Consider the following 26957-nt stretch of genomic DNA (forward strand, 5'->3'; position numbering starts at 1 on the left):
CATTCCTCCTTTTATCCCAGTTATCTTCATTAGCCACAGCTGCCACCCAATTAAGGACATCACAGCTGCAGCCCATTTAGAACAACTAGGATCAGGGCAAGGCCGCTACATAATACATGTATTTTACTAGGACTCCTACTATACTGAGGCAGAGAAGGTCCCTGAACTGTGGTTTTTCTTTTCTGTGGAACTGTTTAAACCTGCTCTGGACTGAACACCCAGAAGAGCACCGGCAGCTCGCAACTGTGGCCCACCAGGCTGGGCCTGGGCCGTTGCATTTCCAGTGCCAGAGGGACTGATAATAGACTGGATGAGCTGAGCTGTAACCCACGAAAAGGACTTTCTGAGGTTGTCATCTCTTCAGATTGGCAAGATGCTTTATTGGTTTATATTGTTAATTTTTTTTGTGCTGGTGAATGCTTTTTCCATGGAGAAAAATGGAAAAAACCTGTTTATTTAACAGGCAAAGCAACTGAACCAGTTGGGGGAGGGGCCGATTGAATCTGCTTTCTAGAGGAACCCCTTTGGAGCTTTTGTCTCAAATTTACCCTAAACCAGGACAGTTTGTTACAGTAGATTGCTTCTATGGGGGTGGGGATGTGGAGCTATTAACAAAGTAAACTTGGCCTTGAAGACAATTTCAGTAAGATTTTGGACTTTAAAACCATTTTCCCATATCTGCTTTTTTTAATTTTTAAACATTTCCTATAGGGAAATAGGCTTAAATAAAGAAACAACTTCACCAATAGAAACAACTTACAGCAAAATTCTTGGTCTACTTTAAGGCATAATTTTACGTTTTTAGTGCCTATAGTTTCTTGTAACTTGCTCTATCTTACATAAGGTATCTTGTTATAAACATTTAAGAAGTATCATGGGAAATTATGTATATGGATTTAAATAAGATTTTCTGCCTGATAACCACTGCTGAGTGACATCTTCCTGACAGTCTGTAAGAAGAGGCAACTGTCTTCTGGAAATTACACTGAAAGGGAACAATAATGGGTAAAAGTGCTAGTATTTCTTTAGCACAGTAGTAAATTTATTTAGTAAAAGTTCTGTAACAACAGGAGAGGAAAAATAAAAAGCCTTCCTTCAGCAATTAGACATGAAGAAAGATAGAAAAGGAGAAACGGGGGACTACATTACCTGGAGCAATGACTTTTAAGCCACTATGGACAACACTGGGAATGTCAGAAGATAAAAAATTTGATGTTTTAATTCAGAATTTGAAAGGATTGACAGGAACATAAATACACAGGTCAGATTTCTAAAAAGATAATTTTTAAAATTATTTTAAAATATATATAAGATTTTTTAATTGAATTTGAGTGTCAGTGGCTGCACATGAGATACTATTGTACATTCACAAAAACCTTGCAGACAGGCAATTTTGAGAATTGCTCAAGTCCATTTCTGTAAAAAAACAGGACAAAAAAACTCCATCTAAGGCTTTTCTGAATTTTATAAACTGCTTCTCTAAAATTCAAGATGCATATAAAAAATTCAAAATTTCTGGTTAAATAAAATGGAAACAGTAACAGTTTACTCAAATGGAAACTAAAAACCTAGTCCATAAGCCACCATTTCCTATGTCAGATCCCTAAGAGATAACCCTCACCTATTATCTTAAAGCTCAGTCGAGCTTATATTCTGAAACTGACAAGACAGAAAAGTGTGATGAAGTATGATACAATGCCTTACCATCAGTTTTGAGACATTACTATGTAAACAATAATTTTTACATTTCTCAATTGACTTTCATTATTCTGATAATAAATATTTCAAAGATCCTAGATTATTATAATATAGGACAATGAATTTCAGACTCTGCCTCTTTAATTATATCACTTACTATGAAGCCAACACAACACTGGAAGAACTAACTTCCTTAACTTACAACATGCTTCTTCCTGCACTGATATTAAAATAATCCAGCCTGGATGTGATTTTTTTTTACACTGTACAAAGATTATAAATGTCTACCTAACTGGACTTTTTGAATTTGATAAGTGTGACTTCACTCTCTTTTCTTTAGGCTCAGCAATACAAACATCAGCTTGAGCTGTAGTTTTCTAAGCTACTGTACAAGACAAGTACTGTGCTAAAAATATGCAGTTACTCAAACTGTGAGATATTTTCTAGAGACCAATATTTTTATGAGATTCAAATTAATAGGAAATGCCCTTCCTGTGTTTTTTAGGTTGCGAGGCTAATGAATTTACCTTCTTAATGGAGGAAAAAAAAGGAGGGAAGTGGAGAAATAAGTTTGCATTTTTCATTTCTTTGAATTGAAAAATCCCCAAGTTTTTAAAGGAATTGCATCTAGAACCTGGCAACTTTGGCAAGTTGTACTTTAATTCACACCTCGAACTGATGGAAATGCTTGTGAAGGAGGTGAGTGCAAAGATAGACTCACTTAAAGTCAAGGTATTTTTATATAGAGAAATTAACAGCTCTAATTAGAAAGGTCTGGCCACACATATACAGGTATGACACATCTAATTCACTACAACTATACAAAAACAGCCTATATGAATTGAACACTCAATCTGAACAATACAAAACACTTTGCAGTATAATAAAAGAAAACAATTTACTGATTTATGATTAGGACTTCCATATACTACAGCAAAATGGCTGTCAGTACCGATTCTGAAAAAAAAAAAAAAGTGCGCTTCACAATCAACTAAGTCTTCAAGTCAGCTTGTTAGGAAATTCAGTGCTTTATGTACAGCAAAAACATGGACCTGAAATACACATGCAAATTTCAATTTTAACACTAGTTATACCAGTTATACATTTGATTTTAAATGGAAAATTTCTGAATGGAACAAAAATTAAAAGAAGTCAGGTTAATCAAAGATAAACCTTATAAAATGCTTTAAATGTGTTTTCTTTCAAAGTTTCAATGATGTTATCACTTTCAAAAGAATTTGCTTATTCTAAGGCCTTGTATCAAAAGTTTTATTTCATAATATACTCACATACAAGCAGATATTCCCACCTATTTTTCTAATATTTTTTCCCCCACATAATATTTATGGAAAACCTTAAGTAGTACTGGTACAAACCAGAAAAATTACTTAACTATGCTCTGGCCAGAACATGAGCTGGGAGGAAGGGAAAAAAGATAATTAAAGTCACAGGCAAATGGCAGCCTGCCCTCTACCCTCTTGCTGTCACAAACCTCCCAAACATCTTGATAAGAACAGCACCTGTGTTGTCAGAGCAGTGCAAAGGGCAGAGAACTCGAGGCAGGACTAGAAGAAGCTCTTTTCTTTCAAACTTTAGGTAGAATATAATTTGTGATTTATCATTTTTAGAGGCCTTCAGTACATTTCCTAAAGATAAAAGAGGAAAAATTTCAGCTATGGAAATAAACAAAAATCTCACCTTATTATGGTCGTACTTATATGGGATTTTGAGGGTATCCATGGCTCTGATCATGGCCTGCATTGCTGTAAATATATTCTGGTACACCAATTTCGTAAAGCCCCTTTTGTCTTCATCAGAGTAACCTGATCCATGAATAATTCTCATCTGTTTGATGAATGTGCTTTTGCCACTCTCTCCTGTGCCTGCAAGACAAATAAGAATATACTTCAGCCAATGGACACAAACATGACTTTTCTGTACAAAGTGGACAGCTTGTTAAGTTCAGGGCAAAACACTGTCAAGTGGTTATGGTGCTTGCAAGGTGCTTGCTTCAATATCAAGACAGCAGTAACACAGTAACAACTGCATCAACATTGAATTAAAAAAAATTTTTGAAGACAAAATACAAGCAAAAAAAAAAAAAAAAGCAATGAGTTAATAACTAAAACAAAACTTCTCCAAAAAATCTAGAATACACCACTGGGTATTTAAAATTATAAGCATAAAATTCCAATCCCAAAGAAATAGTTCTCAACTACAGGGAATTACTATTAGATGTTCTATCACAAAAAATCATAGAGTAAGAACAAAAATTAGCTTGCATGGCCAACTTTCAGAACATTATGGTAAGCAGCAATATACAACCAATGCATAATTCTTAGAAAGCCAAATAATGTAACAATTATAGTTGTGCAAAGTTCAACCTCAGAAATATATAAAATCAGCTTTAAGTAAAATTTGGCTTGTATTTGTTAATGCACAGTCACGACTTGCTTTACATTTCTTTGTATCTTTGTACTTTACACAAAGTATAAATAACTAATAAATTAATATTCTGCATGTTTACCAATTTAAAGTTAAGATTTGCTTGTTTGGAATTTTGCACAAAATATATCACATAGCATTTTTTCTTTTGGCAAAATTCAGTCTCTCTGTGATTAGCTGAGCTTATCTAAGCAATCAAATCATATGAATATTTTATAAGAAGTAACTGAAATTTAAAATAGTTGCACAGCCACATGAATGCTGTATGTACACCTAGCTATTTAGCTCCCTAAGAAATGCAATGCATTCAAATGCATGCAGTACTTAGCCTTGCAGCCTAGATTCTATTTTGATCATTTTTATAAAGCTTTCAGGCCTCATTTATGATATAATACTTGACTACCAGGACAAATAAAGTTTTATGCCTTACATGATATTTTAGGTGTCTCAGAGTAGTGTATTTCACAAGCAGTGCAATGTTGCAGTACAAGCTGATTCGTACTGAACATGAATCCGGTTATAAATAAGAAATCCAGCCTAGTTCCATAAACCAGCCTATGGGCTGACTGACAGAGGTTTCAACCAATAACAACTCTCCTAAAGTACAAGCATTTGACTGGTTCAGAATCTAGGAGGTGTGGAGATTAGACCAATGACTGTTTAGAGCCAAGAGTTTTTGAATTGCCTATAACAGCAAGCCCCGAACAATAAAAAACACTGTTTGGCTGAGGAGCAACGAATGTCTGTCATGTGTTATGTCTCAGACACATGAACTGTTATGAGTAGAACAGCTGCCCATTTTTTTTTTTTAAGGCTGCAGAGTTAGCAGGTTGGGCCAGTTGCTGCCAGGGGTGGAGTTCTAACTTTTTGTTATTGTAATCACTGGTCATTTTTGTTAACTACCTGTCGTTGATGGTTAAGAATTCCCCCTTTTGTCGAGTGACACCCTGCTGCTTCCTAGAGGATGACACCCAGAAGGTGAAGGGGAAGGGACATCGACATGCAAATGACATCGGATCCAGCATGCAACTGGAGAGACCCCTCACCAAACCTAGCCAAAAACCCCTAAAACAACGAGCCAACAGAAAATTGACGAATCAAAATGATGACTAGACGTGTGTGACCGTGGTCACAGGGGTTTTCAGGATGAGAGAGAGGTGAGAATGTTGATTCCATGATCAGAAGGCTTGATTTATTATTTTATGATATATATACTACATTATTAGAGTATTGCATCCAGTTCTGGGCCCCTCACTTCAGGAGGGACGTCGAGTTACTTGAGCGTGTCCAGAGGAGAGCAACGAAACTAATAAAGGGCTTGGAACACAAGCCATATGAAGAGCGACTGAGGGAGCTGGGGTTGTTCAGCCTGGAGAAAAGGAGACTAAGGGGTGACCTCATCACTCTCTACAACTTCCTGAAGGGTGGCTGTAGTGAGCTGGGGGTCGGCCTCTTTCTCCGGGCGACAACGGATAGAACAAGAGGACACAGTCTCAAGTTGCGTCAAGGTAGATGTAAGTTAGAAGTAAGAAGAAAATACTTCACAGAAAGAGTGGTCAGAAACTGGAATCATTTACCCAGTGAGGTGGTGGAGGCATCATCCCTTGAAGAATTTAAAAAAAGACTGGATGTGGCACTTGCTGCCATGATCTAGTTGAACAGTTAGAACATCGGCTGGACTAGATGATCTTATAGGTCCCTTCCAGTCTTGAAAATTCTGTGATTCTGTGATTCTGTGATTATAACTATACTAAAAGGAATAGAAAGAAAAGTTTTCAGAAGGCTAGCTAAGAATAGAATAGAAAAGAATGATAACAAAGGAGCTCGCTCTGACTCTGTCCGAGAGAGCTCAGTCTTTGACTGGCTATTAATTGTAAACATGTGAGATGGGCTAATCACAGGTGGACCTGTTGCATTCCACAGCAGCAGATAACAATTGTTTACATTTGTTGCTGAAACTTCTCAGCTCCAGCAGGAAAAATCCTGAGAAAGGATTTTAATGAAAATATGTCTGCAACAGACATGAGGAACAGAATCTAGTATCCGCCAAGGCCTTTTTACCCCTCACCCTAACCTAAAAAGATGCCAGCTAGACAGAGGACCTTGAATGTTGAACCGAAAAGCAAGGGATTTCCCGATGCTCTCATGAGGACGGAACCCCCAGCTCTGCCCACAGACCAGTGGACAAAGCTGCACTCTTCCTCCTCTTCCGAGTCACTCCTGGGAGCATCGGTGGCGTGAGCGTGGACCCGTCAGTTCTCCCCACCGGAGCTGATCACTTTTAATAAAGGCATTAAAAAGGAGAAAAGTCTCCTGCCCGTGTTTATTTCATGAACATCATGTGACAGTGCAATGCAAGGTTAAAGCATGATTCTGTGCTTGCAACTCTTAATGTTTCAGGTAGTACTCCTCAAAATCTAACCTCAAAGTTTCTACAAGATTTTGTCTTTACTCTGTGTGACTGTTCATTAAACTCCCACTTAAATTTTTGGCTATCACAGCTCATGCTAAGGAATAATGTATGCTAGGAGCAGAGTCATTAAGTCAAAGCCAAGCACTAGAGTCAGCAGGACAGGTGGCCAAAAATAACTGAAGGGCCATTAACCAACCATTATCACCTGCAAATTGTTGTTTCCAGGAGCTGTTATCTTTTGTTTGACAGTCTGGTCAGAATGTGCTAAATTATGGAAATGATATAGACCAAATCTCCAAGATGGAGAGTATAGAACACCAGCTTACCTAAAAAGCTTTTGAAGTATATCCAACAGCAGTTGGACTGCTGAGGCTTTCATGCTTCCTGGTGTGATACAGGACATACCTGCATCGTGATGGAAGAGGAAGGATGAGCACACTCACTGTTGGCTAGGCAACTAATTCTTTTCCTCATAGGTGTGTTACCAGATAATAAATGGCCTTCACCTGGTGAGCTAACACAATGCTTATTCTCTGAAACTACTGGCCTACGGCACAATGCCCATTGTGTAAGAAGGAGAACTGGAAGTTAGCCAGCCTCAGTGTTCTGCCAACTCAGCCAGGTCACCTGGAACACCAGGGTCTAGGAACACCAGGGACCACCAGAGAGACCCCCAGAACAGAAGAACTCACGAGTAAAGGGGAGGGGAAATATGTTTATGATTTCAGGGAAATGATTATCACATGTTTGTTTAGTCTGGGACAATCAATAAATATGTATGCAAAATACAGTATCTAAACAGAAACTTTCTTGTACCCAGCATGCACAGCTTTGGGAGGAGCTATTCCCCCGAGCATCCAGTCAAATAAAGAATGCCTGCTTCTTAATGCTACATTGGTGTTAAGGGGTTTCTTATTTTACCGAATTTTTGGTAACAGTTTTGGTGACACAGATGGGACAGACTCCTGATTTTCCACGGATCCAAGGGATCTCAGGACTTCCAGCCAGCACCGAGGGATTCTCGGAGAGAACCTTCAATCCCTGGTCCAAAGGAAATCGGAACAAGATCCCTGGTAAGATAAAGGCATTCTTTACTTCACTCTAAAGATGTTAACTGTTAACCTACCTATAAGGCACAGCAAAAACTACACAGTGTTTGGTTTAAAGGTACCTAAGGTGAGAAAAGGAAAGGGTTAGAGTCCCTTCAAAAGGGAAGGGTTAGACTCCCTTCTAAGGAGCTCCTTAACAGTAATTTGTTATAATGAGAAACAAAACCTCAAAAGGGGCATCACAGGTGTCACTGCTGGGATGTATCTTGAAACACTGGAAACAAATTTGGGGTATTCCCCTCATGCGTGAAAAACTTAGAATTCTGTAATCAGTGGTAGCCACTTTACATGCTGGAAGATCAAAAGAAGTGGCCTAAGGATGGAACCTTACAGTATAACACCCTGTTGCAATTAATGTTGTTTTGTAGAAGGGAAAAGAAGTGGAATGAAGCTCCTTATGTTGACTTGGTTTTCACCCTAATAAATCATCCAGAGCGGCAAAAGGAATGTGGGAGGACCCTGCAAGATCCATTAATTTTTGCACTTGAAAAGGAAAAGAAAGGCAAAGGGTTGAAAAGGTGATGTTCTGTCTGCAGCCTAGGGCAGAGGTGCTTAAAGTGTGGAAGAGAGGACAAGGATGATTTAGAGATGATGGTTACTCTACGGCAAAGAGCAGGTGGGGTGAATGGTGAATCAGCCGGGAACAGGTGGGGTGAATGATGAATCAGCAGGGAACACGGCTAGATGCATAAGTAGGTCATGGGACAGTGGACTGGAATGGAGAGAACACTTTAGGGGATCAGAGGATTTTAGCCTGATTGCAGGACCCACTAGAAGGCAGCAAGGAGATGTTGGAGGGATGCTGGGGATATTCTGATGGCTCCCTTCTGGCAGACGGTTGGGAAACATGGTCCAGGAAAAGTAAAGACATCATTTTCAATTGTGGATTTAATGTCATGGGAAAAGGCAGCAGGAGTTTATAGAGAGGATCCGAATAGAGTTGCTAAAGTATTTGAAACCATAATTAGGACTCAGGACCCTGACTGGAATGATATACAAATGATGTTAGATATGTTGTTGGATAACACAGAAAAAAGGATGGTTTTGACCATGGCCAGAAAGCAGGTGGAGGGGGCACATGCTAATGGAGACTTAGGAGGAACTGTAGATGAGATTTTTCCTTCAACAGATCCAAGGTGGAACCCTAATTTATTGGGACTCCAAGATTGTTTAAGAAGATATCAGAGATGAATATTGTTTGATGTAAAGCATGCTACACCAAAAGACATGAACTGGTCAAAACTGTATGAGGTAAAGCAGGACAGTACTGAATCCTCTACAGCTTTCATGGAACTATTGAAGGTGACTGCCAGAAAAATATACTGATCTGGATCCTGAGAATCCAGAAGAGGCTGTACAGTTAGCAACTACCTTTATAGGGCAGTCTACTCCAGATATTAGAAAGAAACTCCAGAAACTGGAAGGAATGGGGTCACATTACTTAGGAAAGTTGTTAGATGAAGTGTGGAAAGTATATCACGACAGGGATAGGGAAAAAGAACTATGGCAGGCTAGAAGGGAAAACAAGAGACATGACAAATTGCTTGCGACTTTTGGGGTGGCTAGGGGACCTGTGGAGGGTACTAAGGGACCGGCCAACAGGGGAGGTCGGGTGGGGGGAACAAGGGGAAGGGGAGGTGGAAGGCTTCCACTGTTTCCCTGACAACAGTTAGGGGAAGACCAGTATGAAGTCTGCAAGGAAAAGGGGCATTGGAAGGGAGAATGCCCACAGGCTGGAAAGCTGGACCTGGTCTTAAAGATTAGACCATTAGAAGATGAAGATTGAAGGGGACCAGGGGATTCTACCCCAGCTGATCCCCTGGTTACACTGAGGCTGGGAAAAGAAGAAGTGAAATTTTTGGTGGACACAGGAGCAACTTATTCTGTATAGAATACATGTAAAGGGAAACTTCGTAGAAATGTGGTTGTCTTGGGGTGATGTTATGATACTGTATCTCCTATCGTCTGCTTTATGCCCAGACATGGGTCCTGTAACTTCAAGCTCAAAGGGGGGGCGCAGCGGTGGAATTCTTTCGGTGGCCTATGTTCAAAAACACAGGTAACTCCCTTGGCTTTTCCCCAGCACTCAGCTCTGTGTATGCAGCAGAAAAAAAAAAGGTAGTTGTGTCTGCTTTTAGCTAGCTTTTTTTTTGTTAGCTGAGGCAAGAAGTTTTTCTCCCAGGACTGTGGCTTCTTCTGGAACTGTTAAGCTTTGCTCCAGTCTGAAACACCTGAACATTGCCAGGAGCCCCACGCCATGGCCCAGTGGGGGGAAGGCTTCAGGGATGCCACATTCTGGCTCCAGATCTCAGGAGAAACCAAACAGGACTCTAAAAATCCACCATCTTTCTCCACAATGAGAAGGTTTATTATCTAACAATATTAATTTTCTTTTCTGTGCCTGTGTGCACTCTGCTTTTTCAATAAACAGAGTTTTTTTAAATTTTCCTCCAAGAAATTCCTTTTGAACCTGTGGAGGAGGGGCTCTTGAAACCTACCTCTCTTTCGAGAACACGTTCTTTTCAGGACATTTCCTCCTAATTTGTTTCAAACCAAGACAGTGGTAAATGCAATTGATGCTACAGGGAAAAGCAAAGCTTGGTCCTTTTTACAACCTATGAAATTTAAATTAGGAAATAATTGGATTACTCACCAGTTTCTATATATGCCTGAATTCCCAGACCCCTTGCTGGGGAGAGATTTATTAGGAAAATTAAATGCTCAAATAATTTTTCAGGATGGGGAAATACAAATTTAAACACCAGAATCAAAAGCCCTTTGGGCAAGGATTTTTATGTTACAGGAGTCAAATGAATTGGAAGAAATCCCATAGGAGGTAGAAAACACTAGACAATCAAAAGCAGCCAAACCAGTGAGGATTACTCAAAAACCTGAAGCTAAACTGGTAAGGCAAAAACAATATCCTGTTAATTGGGAGGCAACGAAGAGGCTGGAAAAGCTCATAAAAATTTCATTAAATATGTGTTATTGAAGGAGTGTGAATCAGAAAATAACACACCAATGCTACCTAATACAAAACAAAATGGGGAATATAGGTTAGTACAAGATTTAAGGGTCATTAATAAAATAGTACCAGATATTCATCCAGTAGTAGCTAATCCATACACACTTTTGACAGTACTAAAATGGGAATATAAATGGTTTACAGTTATTGATCTTAAGGATGCCTTTTTCTGCATACCCTTGGATGAAAATAGCCAAACAATAATTTGCTTTTGAATGGGAAAGTCCCACCTCTGGATTCAAAGTTCAGTTAACCTGGACTACCCTACCACAGGGTTTTAAAAATAGTCCAACAATATTTGGAAATCAACTAGCAAAAGAATTAGAACAATGGAAAAAAAAATAACACCGAAGGGGCAGTTTTACAGTATGTGGATGACATTCTGCTGGCAGCAGAGACCTAACACTAATGCCTGCAAATGACCATAAGTCTGTTGAACTTTCTGGGACAGAATGGTTACAGAGAAGCTAAAAGAAAAGCTCAAATAGGAAAGACAACTGTGAACTATTTGGGCTTCGAGATCACTCAAAGGCAGAGAATTCTTGACCTTGACAGAAAGGAAGCAATCTGCCAAATTCAAAAACCACAGAACATCCGAGAATCATGAGGCTTTCTGGTAGTGGTTGGGTGGTTCCAGTTGTGGATCTTAAATTATGGACTTTTAGTGAAGCCTGTCTATGAAGCCCTAAAAGAAACAAAAAAAGGACAATTGGTGTGGACTCACAAGTGCTGAACTGCCTTTTGAGAACTGAAAAAGGCATTAATGACAGCACCTGGATTAGGGCTTCCTGACTTAACCAAGCCCTTTGAACTGTTTGTACATGAGAGGCAACATTTAGCCCTGGGGGTCCTGACACAGAAGCTGGGAACCTGGAGGAGACCTGCAGGCTATTTCTCCAAACAGCTGGACAATGTGAGCAAAGGATGGCCAGGATGCTTGTGAGTGGTTGCTGCAGCTGTTCTACTGATCCAAGAGGCCAGGAAGCTCATGACTGCACAGCACATAACTGTTTTTGTCCCTCACATGGTGATACCTGTATTAGAGTGAAAGGGGGGGAGGGGGGGTATTGGCTGTCCCCCAGCAGGATGCTCAAATACCAAGTTGTGCTTTTGGAACAGGATGATGTGGAATTCAAGACAACAGCAGCCACGAATCCAGCTGTATTCCTTGATCCAAAGGCAGTGGATGAGGGAGCCCTGGCACATTAAAGTCTCCAAACTATTGAACAGGTATATTCCAGCACAACTGAGCTGAGAGATGATCCAATAGAGAATCTTGATTTAGAATTATTTATAGATGGGAGCAGTTTCGTGAAGGATGGAAAATGGATGGCAGGATATGCAGTGGTAACCACTACTGAAGTATTGGAAGCTCGATCTTTACCAGTTAAGATGTCGGCACAAAAGGCAGAAATAATAGCACTAAAACAAGCATTGAATTTGGCAGCAGGCAAAAAGGTGAATATTTGGACTGATTCTATGTATGTATTTGGTCTAATTCATGGCCATGGAGCTATATGGAAGGAAAGGGGACTCCTGCTCAAGTATCAGCTATTAAACACAAAGAATAAATTTTACAACTTCTGGAAGAAATTCAAAAACCAAAGGAGGTGGCAGTGATGCATTACAAAGCACATCAACCTGGGCAAACAAATGTTATAGTGGGAAACCAATTGGCAGGCAAAGCAGCTCAAGGAGTAGCTGAAAAAGGCATCCTAGCCTTAGTACCACAAAGACAAATTGACATATCTGAATTAAAGCATATTTATGACAGTGAGGATCAGTGCTTAGCAAGCACATTAAAAGCCACTAAGAATCAGGAGGGATGGTGAGTAACAGCCAACAGGTATAGTTCCAACTTCTGTAATGAGAAAAATAATGGAAAAAGAATGCAACAAAACCCATCGGGGAAGTAAGTCCATGATATCTAGTCTCCAAAGCTCTGTACTCTGCATAGGAATGACTGAAATAGCAAAATCATACCTAGTGAAATGTCCAATTTGTTTAAAAAGTAATCCCATATATAGGAAAAGACCACCTGCTGGAATAATTAAACAGGGAAATTCACCTGGAGATTATTGGCAAATAGATTTCTCTAAATTACCCAGACAAAACGGGTAGAGGTATCTTTTGGTTTGGTAGATACTTTTTCCAGATGGTCAGAAGCCTTTCCCTATCGCACCAATAAAGCTGGGGAAGTGGTAAAAATCATGCTTAAAGAAATCATACCGAGATTTGGGGTACCACTTGGGATGTCCTCAGATGGAAGCCCACATTTTATAGCAGATGTGGTGCAACAGCTGAGCAAAACTCTAGGTATAAAATGGGACTTACACGCACCTTGGCGACGACCACAATCAAGTGGGAAAGTGGAAAGGATTAATCGAACTTTGAAACGACAAATTAGCAAAATGTGTCAAGAAACTTGCTTAAAATGGCCACAGGCCCTCTCTCTGGCTCTTTTGCGAGTCAGAATTCAGCCAAGGTCAAAAACTAAAGTCCCTATGAATTGCCGTATGGATGCCTGTATCAGACACCATCCTATCTTGGAGAAATACTGTTGTGGTTTAAAAGCAAAACCAGTGAGAGACTCCAAGTCAGTAATACAATTTATTAGGAAAAGGGAAAAAAAAAACACTGACAGAGTCAGAATGCAACCTAAAACCCTGCTAGTTAGGATGGTGGTAGCAGTCCAGACAAAATGGTCTTGTTGAAGTGATGATCCTGTAGAAAAGATCTGGTAGATCTTGTCCTCTGGAAACCAGTGGGTAAGGGCAACTTGTTCTGTCCCAAAACCCAGATTATATCCAGGTGGGGATGATTAGCTCCTCCCCCCTGGGCAGAGCATCGCGCTGATATAATTCTACGAGTCATTCCGTGGGTCCTTGATTGCCCATTAAACAGAAATGGCTCCCGAAGGGAGTTATTTTTGAGTCTTGTGGCAAGGCATTGATGGGTCCATTAACAGGAGATAAAGGAAAAAACAATGCTCCTCCTGGTTTCAACAGCTCTTGAAGATGGGGATAGAATGCATCTTTATATTGTAACCTAGGACAAATGCATTCAAAGGGAGAAACAGATTTAAATCTATACTTAATTTCTTTAGGGAAAACCCTTGCAGGATTCTGCCATTTTATAACCCTATTGGGACCAGTTGCTTTGGATGCACCTGTTCACCCATACCAATCTGGGGACTTTGAATATGTTAAGACCTGGAACTCTGAACCCTTAAAAGAAAAGTGGAAAGGACGCTTTCACATCCTCCTGGTAACCTACATGGCACTTAAGGTCGAAGGAATCAAACCCTGGGTCCATCACACACAGATAAAACCAGCAACCATGCATTAAACACAACAAAAAACCCATTAATTAACACCACAGAGTTTTTATTATCTGTAAACCCTATTGTTTTAGGTATGCAATATGATTTTCTAGAGGGATATTATTTACTGGATCTAAGTGAAGATGATAAATAATTGCATATTTATAATAATAATAAAAACTATGTTGCTAATCTCTGAGAAGGGAAATGTGATCTTAAAGCTAGTGCAAGATTTTGGCAGATTACAGAATGTAACCTCTATAACAGCTTGTTTGCCAACACCAACTTGTGCAGAAAATCCAATTCCGTGGGAAGTTTTAGTCAGCAATTTGACAAAAATTTGGGAACACATGTGGCAAGGAAATAGCACCCATGCCAATTGGACAGGGACGGAAGAAGAATACTCCTTACAATGGATGTGTAACAATGTTGAGAGTTGTAATATCTTAAAACCAGATCTGGAAATAACCTCAGGGAATATTTATCGGCTGACAGACTGCACTAATACCCCTTGGAGATGTCAAATACCCAAATATGGAACAGCCCTCAAATGGGACAATGGGAATATATCCAGCCAGTTCAATGGTGTCTGGACTGGGAAGGGAATCCAGGCCTCCCAGAAGACCCCTTACAGGTTGGTATAAAATATTCTGATTTAATTAGGTCAAGGCAAAAGGATCCAAAGATAAAAGAAAAGTGGAATTGCACTCAAGTATACACTTGTACTAGTAAGAATCCTGAGATACAGCAACTCATGGCTGTGGCTCAAGCTCTAAGTTTAGGATATGTTTGTAGAAATTATTCTACCTTTCTTAATGACACCTGGTCTCACCTAACAAATAACAAGACTTGGAGAGATATAGACTTTAAGCAGGGCATGGTAAAATCATTAGGACCCAGAGTATGGGTGGGAAGTAATGGGATCTGGACCACACATTTGCCCTTGGGAGAATCGAGAGTGCAATAGACACTTGGGAGTATTAACCTTATGTCCCTTGTGGAAGGAGTCACCATTGGGAACCCAACTATGGGGAAAAGTTAAACGTGATGAGACTTGGAAACACCCCAGTACAGGAATCATAGTGGGATGGATTTTAGAATCCATTTTTGTGGATATTCTCAGTTCAGTTGAAGAGAGAACAGAGACAATTTCTCCCAGGCTGAGCCTGGGAATCTTAGATGAAAGAATTCAAACAATTATTATCTCTCTTTCTGTAACCATTGTTTATAGTTATGGTTCTCCACAGCGTGCTATTCATAGGCACCAATAATGTGAGATGTTTTCTACTTTGAGACCAATCCAGTCCCACTTAGCAAGTGAGACTATAAAGCTCACTGCTTCTTGCTAATAAAGATTCTTCTTGAGCCTTCTGATCCACCTGAAGACTGGAGTCTTTCCGTCCCTGACTCAACAGCATCACATTTTCACTTCCCAAATATCTACCTTCAGAAATAGACTAACAATACAAAATTTTTGTTAACAGGTGAATAATATTAGGAATTATGGGTTATAACTTATGAAACCTTATGACTTCAATGATGAATAAGTGAATTTGCGTGATAATCTGGGCAAAAGGGGATTGAGCCCATTTTTTGTATTTCTTCTTGAGACTATGATAAAAAGTTTAAATCACAGAGTATGTCATCCTGAAAATTTGAGATCAAAAGAGACTGACACTGTTGACTTTGTTTTGAAACATTCAGACCCATCTCCCATGTGTATAAACCAAATACAAGTCTTCCTTACACACACATTCTCACAAAATCAAGCACAATGTTATATACAGACCTATTTATTTTTTTTGTGGAAACACAAATGGTTATTGCTGCAATGAAACTTCTCCAGAGTTGAAAGGTTAGACCAAACCTGCTTCCACAATCAGCCTTCACTATAATCTCCAGATTGTGATGTGATCAAGAGCAAAGCACCAAATATGCATACCATCTTTGCACAGCAAAAACTGGCCAGCAGGATGTAATTTACCAGACAGGAGAGAACATGGATTTTTTTCCAAGAGTTTATAAAATTACAAACCCAGGCAAAGAAAAAATACTACATACTTCAAAAAAAAAAAAAGTTTCAGGCTATCTTAATGTCCTGGGGTGGTATTATGATGCTTGTATCCCCATTCATCTGTTTAGCCCAGAAATAAGTTTTGCACCTTTAAGACTGATTTCAAGAGCGAAGGGGGGGAGAGAAGAAGTGCAGAGTTTGTTATCAGAAACTGCACTTACTCCCCCACATCCTTCTCCTTGACTGTGTTGTCTGCAGCACGGATAGCGAGAGAGAGCTCTCCTTTACTTTTTAGTTAGTTTTTAGCTATCTGAGGCAGAGAAGTTCCCTGAACTGTAGTTTTTCTTTTTTTCAAAACTGTTAAAACCTGCTCTAGACTAAAAACCCAGAAGACCACCAGCAGCTCTCACCTCTGGTCCACTGAGCCTGGCCTGGGCCAGGGCATTTCCAGTGCCAGAGGGACTGAGAACATACTGAGTGAGCCGAGCGACAGCCCACCAAGGGGACTTTCTGAGTTTGGAATGTTTGGAATGGCAAGAGGTTTCATTGTTTAATAGTGTTCTTTTTTTTTTTTTTTTTTTTTTTTTTGGTAGTAAATGCTTTGCCTGTTAAATAAACAGTTTTTTCCACTTTTCTCCAAGGAAATATTTTCCCAAACCAGCTGGGGGAGGGTCCACTTAAATTTGCTTTCTAGAGAAACCCCTTTAGAAGTTTTCTCCCAAATTTGCCCTAAACCAGGACAAAACCATTTTTTGGCGCATAACATGGGGCTCAAGAAAGTAGAAAAAACCTATACTAATTACATTTTAGTTGTACTTACGCTGTATTAAGATAAATCAGTCAGTACCTATGTTACCTAAATTCATAATCTTTCTAGGAAGAAGCCTTCAGGTGTTTCTAGTCCCTAAAAGTTTTTGAAGTTTTAATGTCTTTCTAGTCCCTAAGCTTATTTTCTTATCGCAAAATAGCTCCAGTATTGTCCCTAACACAGTTTTTACAGTAGAGGGGCATGAATTAGAATAACTATTGTGCTAAGCTCAGTGATAATAATTTATAGAGTTTACAAAGGTACTAGAATTGTAGGAATGTGCCCCCTGTTGACGGCGTGACTAAATTATTCTTTGTTTGCTTCAAAAGGCAAAAAGCCCAGAAGTTTCTCTCCCAATTTGGTACAAAAGACACCTCACAGGACCTTTGGGACTTCACCTCAGACCTGGGGCTGTTCGATTGGACAGAGGCCAAGAGGTCCCGCCTAGGTAATTCACTAGAAAAGGAAGAGAACAAAGGAAATAATTGCTTTTGTGGGGTGTTTTAGAAGGAGCAAGAACTTCCTGCCCCTGGCTCAGTTTTTCTCTGTAAGAGCTTTGTTATTTTGCCTTTTATTAAACCTTTTTCAGTTTCCAACACTACCTCAGAAGCCATCCTGCTAATTTTATGCTATTTGGGGTAGCTGGGCTATCTCAGGTGTGATAGGTCTTCCGAGAGCTCATAAGACCTGGCTTGAGGAGAAACCCATCATAGAATCTGTTCAAAATATATATAGTTTATAGTTTCTTCATCCTACCCTGTGTTCTAGTTCCAATAGCATGTTTTAGTTTATTAGTAATTACAGCCAGTTTGTTAGAGGAGGAGCAGGAGATGAGCCTTTTCAGCCTTTCCTTCTTCTCCTTTGAATCTGTTAAGTCACTTTTTGAATATGTTCAGTTTTGCTGCAGCTGGAATAGCTGCTAATAAAGTCTAGGGTAAGGAAGCAAAAAGGGCCTTTGCATAGTATCCACAGATGTTTAATTCAGCCACGTGGTAAGATGTTCAGGGTCCCAGGGCACACTCATCCAGGGAGTCCAGGTTTCTCTTTCCCCAGAGGTAGGGGCTCCACAGTAGTCTTGGGGCAGTTCCAAGATGAGGGCCAGTCGGGGAATAGGGAGGGAGTGGCTCAGAGACATAGGAACAAGGGGAGGAGCCAATGGGGTCCCAACAGCCTCTGAGGGAAGCCTCTTGTGTCTCCCCAATCCAGGGGATGCCTCCCAGGGTCCCCACAAAGTTTCCCCTAAATGTTAAAGAGATCACTTTCCTAGTATTTAATCTAGTTAGCTCTATATGGTCTACAACTTCTCTAGAATGAGGGCTGAGATGTCCAAAAGACCTGATGAGACCCCCTAACCCAAAAGTAAACCCAGGTGTGAAAAATTCTAAGTAGTATACAGAATGAAAAAAAATAAGTTGAACCCTAAAAGAATTTTTTGATCCCCCAGCCTGAAAATATTCATGTAAACAAATTCAAAACCCAGACAAGGTGGGGAAATACCTAGAAAAAAACTGCCATGATGACTCTAAAGAAAAAAAGATCATTGCAGTAAGGTAGACCATGGCCTATGCTTATCACACCCTACTAAATACTAAAGAACAGCAAATAGAAACAAGGGGGCAGGGAGATAAATCAACAACTACCCCAGTCACTCAGGCTGCAGCCAACACCCCAGCTACTCAGGTTGTAGCTAAACCATATAGTAAGCCTAAGCCTGCAGCTAAACCAGACAATAAGCCTCAACCAATTACTATTGCTCCTACCATGAGAGGTGGAAAACACACAACCAAAGCCGATTGGCCAGTGGACAATGATGATCTGGGGGAAGGACCCTCTAAGCCAATTACTGACACAAAATCAAAATTCACTATTAAGTCCTTTTCCTTGAAGGACCTTCATAGCCAGAAAAAAGATTATACTCGACAACCTGATGAATTTATAATTAGTTGGTTAGTCCATCTTTAAAATACTGCAAGCAAAGATACAATTCTGGATGGTACTGAAGTAAAGCAATTAAAATCTCTGTCACATAATCCAGTTATCAACCAAAAAATGATGAGAGGGGCTAACCCTCAGTATCTAGGCACAAGACTTGGGAAGCGTGGCACAAAAATATCTGTGTGCAGACAATCTCTATATACAGCAAACCCAGTAAAAGATCATAGAACAAAAAATTCAACACTTAAAAAATCAGTAGCAAAGATTGTCTTCTCAAATAACCAAAACACTATAAATCCAGACTTAATACCATATACATCCATACTGTAACAAAAACTTATACAACTTAAGCCACAAAAATACACTTCTGCTTTAACAATAATAAAGCAGGATGACAGGGAAAAGACCATACTTAATACAACCAAGAAGTTCCAAACATATGCAGATGCCATGCATAGCCCAACATATACAAAAATCACAGCTAGAGAAACACGTCTAATGAAATTAAAAGATAAAATAGAAGAGAATCACAAAAAACTCAGAGAAGTAATTAAAGAAAGCTTTCTCCAAATCTCAACAATACAGATCAGAAGTTCTAATACCAAACATAAACATCCCCCAGACAGGGAGAGAAGGTACACCCCACAAGCTGAACTATAGTTCTTCCAACATGATTATAAAAAAGCCCATAACAAAATAGAATAGAAAATCTACTACTGCTTTAACGCAAGAAGTGCATAAATTTTTAAAAAGCAAGAATCAGAGAAAAAGTTTCAATAAAAAAGAAACAACTCCAGTTGCCCATAGCAAAACTACCAAGTATAATAATAATGACAACATATCCAATCCCCTTAAAAGAACCTCCAAAACATATGCCCAAGAAAAAAGAGGCTTAGAGGGGCCCTACCACTAGACAAGTAAAAGTTTAAAAAACCCATATTTTTTAGACTGTATAAATTCATCAGCCTATCACATCAGAACCATAAAAATATAAGACCTTAGCGAACACTAGTGCACAGTTGAGAAAGAGTAAAAATCCCCCAGAGCAGAAATCCATTTTGATTTAGGAGAAAAGTACATCTTTAACCCTGGTTAGCCTGGCTGCAAAGCCTAGGCTAAAGGGAAAACTGCGGCAAAGAAAGACAGAGATAAGGGGGATGGGGGGAAAGGGGAGACAGAGGGAGATAAAGAGAGACAGAAACTGCTGTGGGAGCAGGTCGGCTTAGCCTAGGAATTCTTTCTGATAAAGAAGAACTAGCGGCAAATGTCACGCGAAATTCGTAAAAATGAATATGTATGAACCTATTGTGAAAGTGTACGCATATGTATTTGAGAGGGGGATAAAATAGGACCTGAAGTTACATGCCTTTTAAGGAGAGCAATCTCTGCATGCATCCAGCCCTGTAATAAACATACTGGCTTAACAACTTTCACAAAGTTGTGGAGTTCTTTTTCTCTTTCTCCGCAAAAAATTCTGGCGAGCCAGGCAGGAGGAACCGTCCCTGTCCCCGCAGAGGATGGCAGAATAGACGGACTCCTAGGCGTGCCCCAGAATTTTCCTGGGAGGGCTCCGCTCGTCTCGGCTTGCCTCCTGCGAGGACAGACAAGGACCTGCTGGCCTGCGGAGGATGCAGTATGTATTGAGGGGCCCCGGGGGAAAAGAGAGATAGGATGGCTGAGTAAGTCACTCAGAGACGTCTGTGTGCTTGGCCTGTGGTTGCAGCCGATCGAGTGGCTAAAGGGGGTTTCACTGCCTGATAGAGCAGCCGCTAGCGACCCTGGGGGTGGGTCGAGTGAACCTGTGTGTGTGTATGTGTGTGTGTGGCGTCCGGACACTGCATCAATGTATGGTTAATGCATTGTGTGGTTAGTGCATTGCGTTTGTAATCCTGCAAGTGTAAAAGTGTATGGTGTATAAAAGAGAGTATATCTAAAGTGCGGGGGGCTTTCTACCTGCAACTGGAGGGGCCAAGTGAGGCCTGAGGCACCAACAGGGGCAGGCTGTGGGGGCAGGGAATGCCCGGGAGAAAAACAGAGGAAGTAGTGGAGAAGCATGGGTGAGGACGATCATTGAGTAAAGGTGGTGATTTGTGGTGTTGATTGTGCACGCTTTTACTGTGGCTAGACGAACCCAAGGGGTTCCTCTGCCCCCGTGGTTTGGACTTGACCCCTGGGAGTTTGTGAATCCTGTGAATTATTGGATAGATAGAGGAGACGAACGAGTTAATTTGGAGGGGCTCTACTGGACTTCAGCTGGTACTATAGTAAGTCTGGACTGGGAACAATCTGCAATAGAGGATTTAGAGTTCCCTGTGATAAACGGAATAGCCTGCCTCTAGGGGAAATTCCTGAGAGCCTTTGGTGCATCAAGAGGCTGGCACTCTGCGTGGGTATTATTGCAGTGTGGAGTTTGTGAGAGACACTGGTATTGCTGTTCTAACAAGCATCAAGGCACATGCCCCGAGTGTAAATTAAAGTTTCCTGATCAAGCTGATTCAGAACCTAAGATCTTAAAGCTTGTGTGTGAGAAATCACATCTGATACCTGTCACCTGGAGCTGTGTGTGGGAGGAAGACTGGGAAACTACTGTGAAGCTCTGTGAAGAGAGGTTTGGGTGGAAGCGAGATAGGGCAAGGAGTTGGAGATAATGGGAACTAACCAGAGCAAGGAAGTCCCTCGGGGTAACCCCTTGGGGTGCATCTTGGCCCACTAGAAGGAAGTCACCAGCAGAGGGGGCTCTGAGAATAAAAAGAATCTAATCCAATATTACACACGCTGGTGGCCCTTATACAGGTTAGAGGATGGAGCGAAGTGGCTGCCCACTGGAACTTTAGATTATAATACCTTACTGCAGCTGATGTTGTTTTTAAGACGGGAAGGTAAATGGGATGAGGTTTCGTATGCTGATATGTTTTTTGTTTTAAGAAATCACCAAGAATGGCAAAAGGACTGTGGGATCAGATCGCCCTCAGATCCACTGGTCTTGGCCCTTGAAAAGGAAAACAAGACAAAGAGAGGGCAAATCAAACATTGTTGTTCAGCATGTAGTATAGGACAACGGTGTGGGAGATCACATAAGGTTTGTCATTCTGAGGAGCAAGAAGGAGACACATTTGAGCAGATGAAAGCTCCTCCTGGGAGGAAGGAGGTTGAGGAGGTTGAGGATGAGGATGAAGAGGAAGGGAACTTCCCCAAAAAGAAGGAGGACTCAGGTGAGGAAGGCAAATCCACTAGAATCCAACCCCCCCCGACAGTCCAGTTGCATCTAGAACTAGGAGGCAAGCAGTGTTACAGGCCCCTCTGCGAGAGGTAGTGGGACCAGAAGGGGGGATATTAATGAATAAAGTTCCATTTACCACTCTTGATTTAGAGGCATGGGAAAAGATTGCTAGGAATTATTGTGTTGATTCAATACTTACTGCCAAACGTCTACGATATGGTATCAAGCAACACAATCCAGATTAGGCTGACATCCAGTTACTACTGGATGCTTTCACTGAAACAGAAAAACAGCTGATCTTAAAGAAAGCAGGGACTTTGGCTGAGGATTACTGCAAGAACAAGCAGCTAGATGTAAAGGAACATTTCCCCCTCCAAGACCCAGAATGGAATCCTAATGTATCAGCAGAAGTAAAGAAATTAGCAGATTATCAAGATTGGATAGCAACAGGGGTGGAAAGAGCTATTCCAAAAACCATAAATTGGTCTGCCTTATATTCCCTTAAGCAGGGGCCTTCAGAGACTGCATCTGAGTTTCTAGAGCGTTTAAGGGATGCTATGCGTTGTCATACATCATTAGATTCGGGGCCTGAGATAGGGATGAATCAGCTAGTTAATTAATTTTTGGGGCAGTCTGCCGGAGATATTAGACGTAAACTTCAGAAAATTCGAGGACCGGAAGGGAGAAATCTCGAAGCCTTGCTAGAGGAAGCCTGGAGGGTATTTAGTAACCGGGAAGAAGGATATAAACAAGGAATGAAAAAGTTGGTGGCAGTGGTACAGGAAGAAAGGCAAAGAAAATACAACCAGGGACGACCCAGACAAGGACCACCTCGGCTGGGCAGCAACAAGTGTGCAATCTGCAAAAGAATTGGTCACTGGAAAGATCAATGCCCAGAATGGAGACGGAGTCACCAACAAATGGCTGCACACGTACAAAACAACTGAAGAGGTCCAGAGAATTCTGCCCCAGCAGATCCACTGGTTATAACAATGAGTCTGGGGGGAGAAAGGAAAAGGGTAGAATTCTTGGTTGATACAGGGGCTATATATTCAGTTTTAAATAAAGCTTTAGTACCTGTGGAAAATGATTATGTTGTAGTGCAAGGGGCAACTGGCCAGTCTGAAAGGGCATATTTTTGCAAACCTTTGAGATATAAATTGGGAAAACAATGGGGTATTCATAAATTCTTGTACATGCCAAATTACCCAAAGGCACTTTTAGTCAGAGATTTATTGGAGCAGCTACAAGCAACCATTACGTTCAAAAATGGAGAGGTTACTCTGAAAGTGAATGATCAAAAGTACATAGAGGTATTAAGTTTAACCTTAACAGGTATTGAAATCAAGGAAAAAATTAATGAAGAAATACTAGGTAAAGTATTTCCCGGGTTATGGGCCTCTGATGTACCAGGGAGGGCAAAAAATGCCTCCCCTACAGTAATTCAACTCAAGGAAGGGACACAACCAGTGAGAATTAAGATGTACCCCCTAAAAAAAAGAAGACAGGGAAGGAATCAGCCCAATAATTGAAAATTTTCTGCATTTAGGGTTACTGAAAGAATGCCAATCTGATTTCAACACTCCCATTTCACCTGTTTGGAAATCTGATGGGTCATACCAGATAGTACAAGATTTGAGGGCTGTCAATAAAGTAAGAAAAGATTTGTATCCGGTAGTAGCCAATGCATATACTTTATTAACTTGTCTAACAGCTGAGCTAGCCTGGTTTACTGTTTTAGATCTAAAAGATGCTTTCTTTTGCCTCCCCATCCACGAAGCCAGCTAAAAAATTTTTGCATTCGAATGAGAAAGCCCTAAAAGTGGGCACAAAACACAGCTCACATGGTCGAGATTGCCCCAAGGCTTCAAAAATTCCCCCACTCTCTTTGGGGAGCAACTTGCAAGAGATCTGGAGTCCTGGGAAACTCCACAAGAAAGAAGGAAGGATTTTGCAGTACATGGATGATCTTCCAGTAGCCAGTCGGATGAGAGAAGCATGTGTGGCCTGGACAGTAAGCCTTTTGAATTTCCTAGGACTCCAAGGAAGCAGAGTCTCAAAGAAAAAGGCACAGGTAGTGAAAGAGAAAGTACCTGAGGTACAAGGTGAGTGCTGGGCAACGGACTTTAGGGCAGGCTCGCAAGGAAGCCAGATGCCAAACCCAGAAACCCCAGACAATAAAAGAACTCCGAACCTTCTTATGCATGGCAGGGTGGTGCCGGCTGTCAGTTTGTAATCATGGACTGCTCGTCAGACCCCTCTATGCTCTTATTGCCGATGAAAACAGATCTCCAGCGGACAAAAGAAGCCACATGGGCCTTTCGCTAGCTAAAGAGTGCCCTCATGTCAGCTCCAGCTTTAGGACTTCCTGATGTAAGTAAACCATTCTTTCTATTTTCCCATGAAAGACAAGAAATTGCCCTGAGAATAGTGGCTCAGGAGTTGAGTCCATACCGGAGAGCAGTTGCTTACTTCTCCAAGCAACTAGATGCAACAGCCAAAAGATGGCCAGGTTGCCACAGAGCTGTAGCAGCAGTCGTGCTGAATATTCAAGAGGCACGCAAGTTTACCCTCAGACAAAAAATTACTGTGCTAGTGTCCCACACAGTGTCTGCAGTACTGGAAGTAAAGGGTGGCCACTGGCTTTCACCACAGAAGTTTCTGAAATATCAGGCCATCATGGCAGAGCAAGATGATGTAGAGATAGTAGTGACTAATATTGTCAACTCAGCTTCCTTTTTCAGTAGAAATCAAGGAGAAGCAGCACACCATGATTGCCTGGAGACTATTGAACCTACCTACTCCAGCCGCCCAGACTTAAAGGACACTCCTTTGGACGATGCAGAGACCTGGTTCACTGACAGGAGTAGCCATGTTGCCAATGAGAAGCGACATGCTGGGTATGCACTGACCACCTGCAGAGAGGTAATCGAATCTGGACCCTTACCAACAGACACCTCTGTGCAGAAGGCTGAGATAATTTCCCTGACCCGTGCCTTGGAAATGGCAAAAAAAAAGAGAAAAAACATCTATACAGTTTCGAGGTATGCATTCGGAGTCGTACATGCACATGGAGCCATCTGGAAAGAGAGGGGACTGCTGACCTCACAGGGAAAGAACCTGAGATGCACAAGAGATAATCCAGCTGCTGGAAGCAGTTCAGCTGCCTGAAAAGGTAGCAATTATGCATATGAAGGTACACCAAAGAGTGAGCTCAGAATTGGAGGAAGGAAATGAGCTGGCAGATAGAGAGGCAAAAGAAGCAGCAAAAGGTGAGGTAACTACTGAAGGAGTCCTAATTCCAGATGGACAGATTTCCCTTGAAGGTAAGCCAGAATATAATAAGAGAGATAGAAAATTTATTGAAGATCAAAGAGGGACGTATAACCAGGAAGGGTGGGCTACCATTGAAAAGAAGCTGGCAATCCCTTTCCATTTATTCTAGTCACTAATAAGGGAAAAACACCAGAAAACACACTGGGGAATAGATGCCCTATACACCTACTTGATTGAAAGAATTGTTGCTAAGAATTTATATGCCACTATTACTCAGGTGACCCGACAGTGTGATCTTTGCCTCCAGACTAACCCCAGAAAACCCCCAGGCCGAAAATTGGTCAGATTGGGAGAGGCCATGGGCCTGGACAGCAGTGGCAAATTGACTGTTCAGAACTTCCAAGGAAAGGAGGGTATCGGTATTTACTAGTATTGACAGATACATTTTCAGGGTAGCCAGAAGCATTCCCCACCAGAACTGTCAAAACTAGAGAAGTGACCAGGGTATTATTACAAGAAATAATACCACGCTTCGGAGTTCCAGCCACAATGTCCTTGGATAGAGGATCACATTTCATTTCCAAAATAGTGCAACAGATTAGTAGCCACCTGGGCATAGACTGGGAACTTCACACTCCATACCGTCCCCAGTCGAGCGGCCAGGTGGAGAAAATGAATGATTTGAGTAAGCAGCAAATTATAAGACTGGGGCAGGAAGTTAATCTACCCTGGCCCCAAGCTCTTCCCCTGGCACTATTGCGAATTCAAATTAAACCTCGAGCTAAAGAAAAGTTGAGCCCTTTTGAAATACTCTGTGGAAGACCATATGGAATACAAATGGGAATGTCCATCCACATTGGGGAGGTAAATTGGCCATCAGAGAAACTGAGAAACACATGGCTGGAACGTGGAGCAGGGAGTTAGATGGGCCAGTACATAACATACAGCCTGGGGATGATGTGTATGTTAAGTCTCTTACAGAAAAGACTTTGGAACCACAGTTGGAGGGACCGTTCCAAGTGCTTCTCATCACTTTCACTGCAATTAAAATCAAGGAGCAGAATGCCTGGATCCATCACTCTCGAGTTAAAAAGGCCCAGAAGCCCCTTGAGGAGTGACTCCAGGAGACAATGAACTGAGACTAAAACTTACTTGGGGAAAATGAGTATATTGCGGTAGAGGGTAGTTCAGACTTTGATTAAAACACTTGTTTTCTATGTAATTATAACTGAAGTTTTAGAACTAGAGAGTACCTCTATCCAAAGCGATGCTGAATGTCTTTCGTCCCAGGCTTTTAATCAGAATACTGGATCCATGGGAGAACTTTCTGAGATAAAAGATTTAAACCTGTCTACTGTAGTAATCCACGGGAATCGGGTACATGAGAAGCAAGAATGGCAGGAATGACAACTGTGGACACTTCAAGGGATCAGAAGAGAAGAAATCAAAGTAAGGTGCCGGGTCATCAATGGGACGGCTTATGAGTGACCAGATGCAATTAGTGTCTCAACCTCTCCTGGTGTATACGAACACCAGGAAGTTTGTGATAGCCTAAGTGAATCAGACTGTTGGTGTAATTTCACCTTGATACAGTCTGTAGAAGTGACTTGCCTTTGGGCTCGAGATGCTATTGGACTTTCATTTAAATTCAAAGTAGACACTGCACTTTTTAAAACAGCAGTATTACAGCAA

The 26957-nt window shown here is 41.1% G+C and overlaps 1 protein-coding gene across 1 annotated transcript in view; it reads right to left on the reverse strand.

Annotated features, from left to right (window-relative positions):
* Positions 1–26957, reverse strand: part of LOC131095431 (guanine nucleotide-binding protein G(q) subunit alpha) — a 202154-nt gene that overhangs the window by 107814 nt on the left and 67383 nt on the right. Inside the window, exon 2 of the mRNA XM_058043132.1 lies at positions 3397–3581. Coding sequence (XP_057899115.1) covers positions 3397–3581 — 185 coding nt within the window. The remainder of the gene's footprint in view (positions 1–3396; positions 3582–26957) is intronic.

Source organism: Melospiza georgiana, chromosome W (genome assembly GCF_028018845.1).
Source record: "Melospiza georgiana isolate bMelGeo1 chromosome W, bMelGeo1.pri, whole genome shotgun sequence".
NCBI classification, from domain to species: Eukaryota; Metazoa; Chordata; class Aves; order Passeriformes; family Passerellidae; genus Melospiza; species Melospiza georgiana.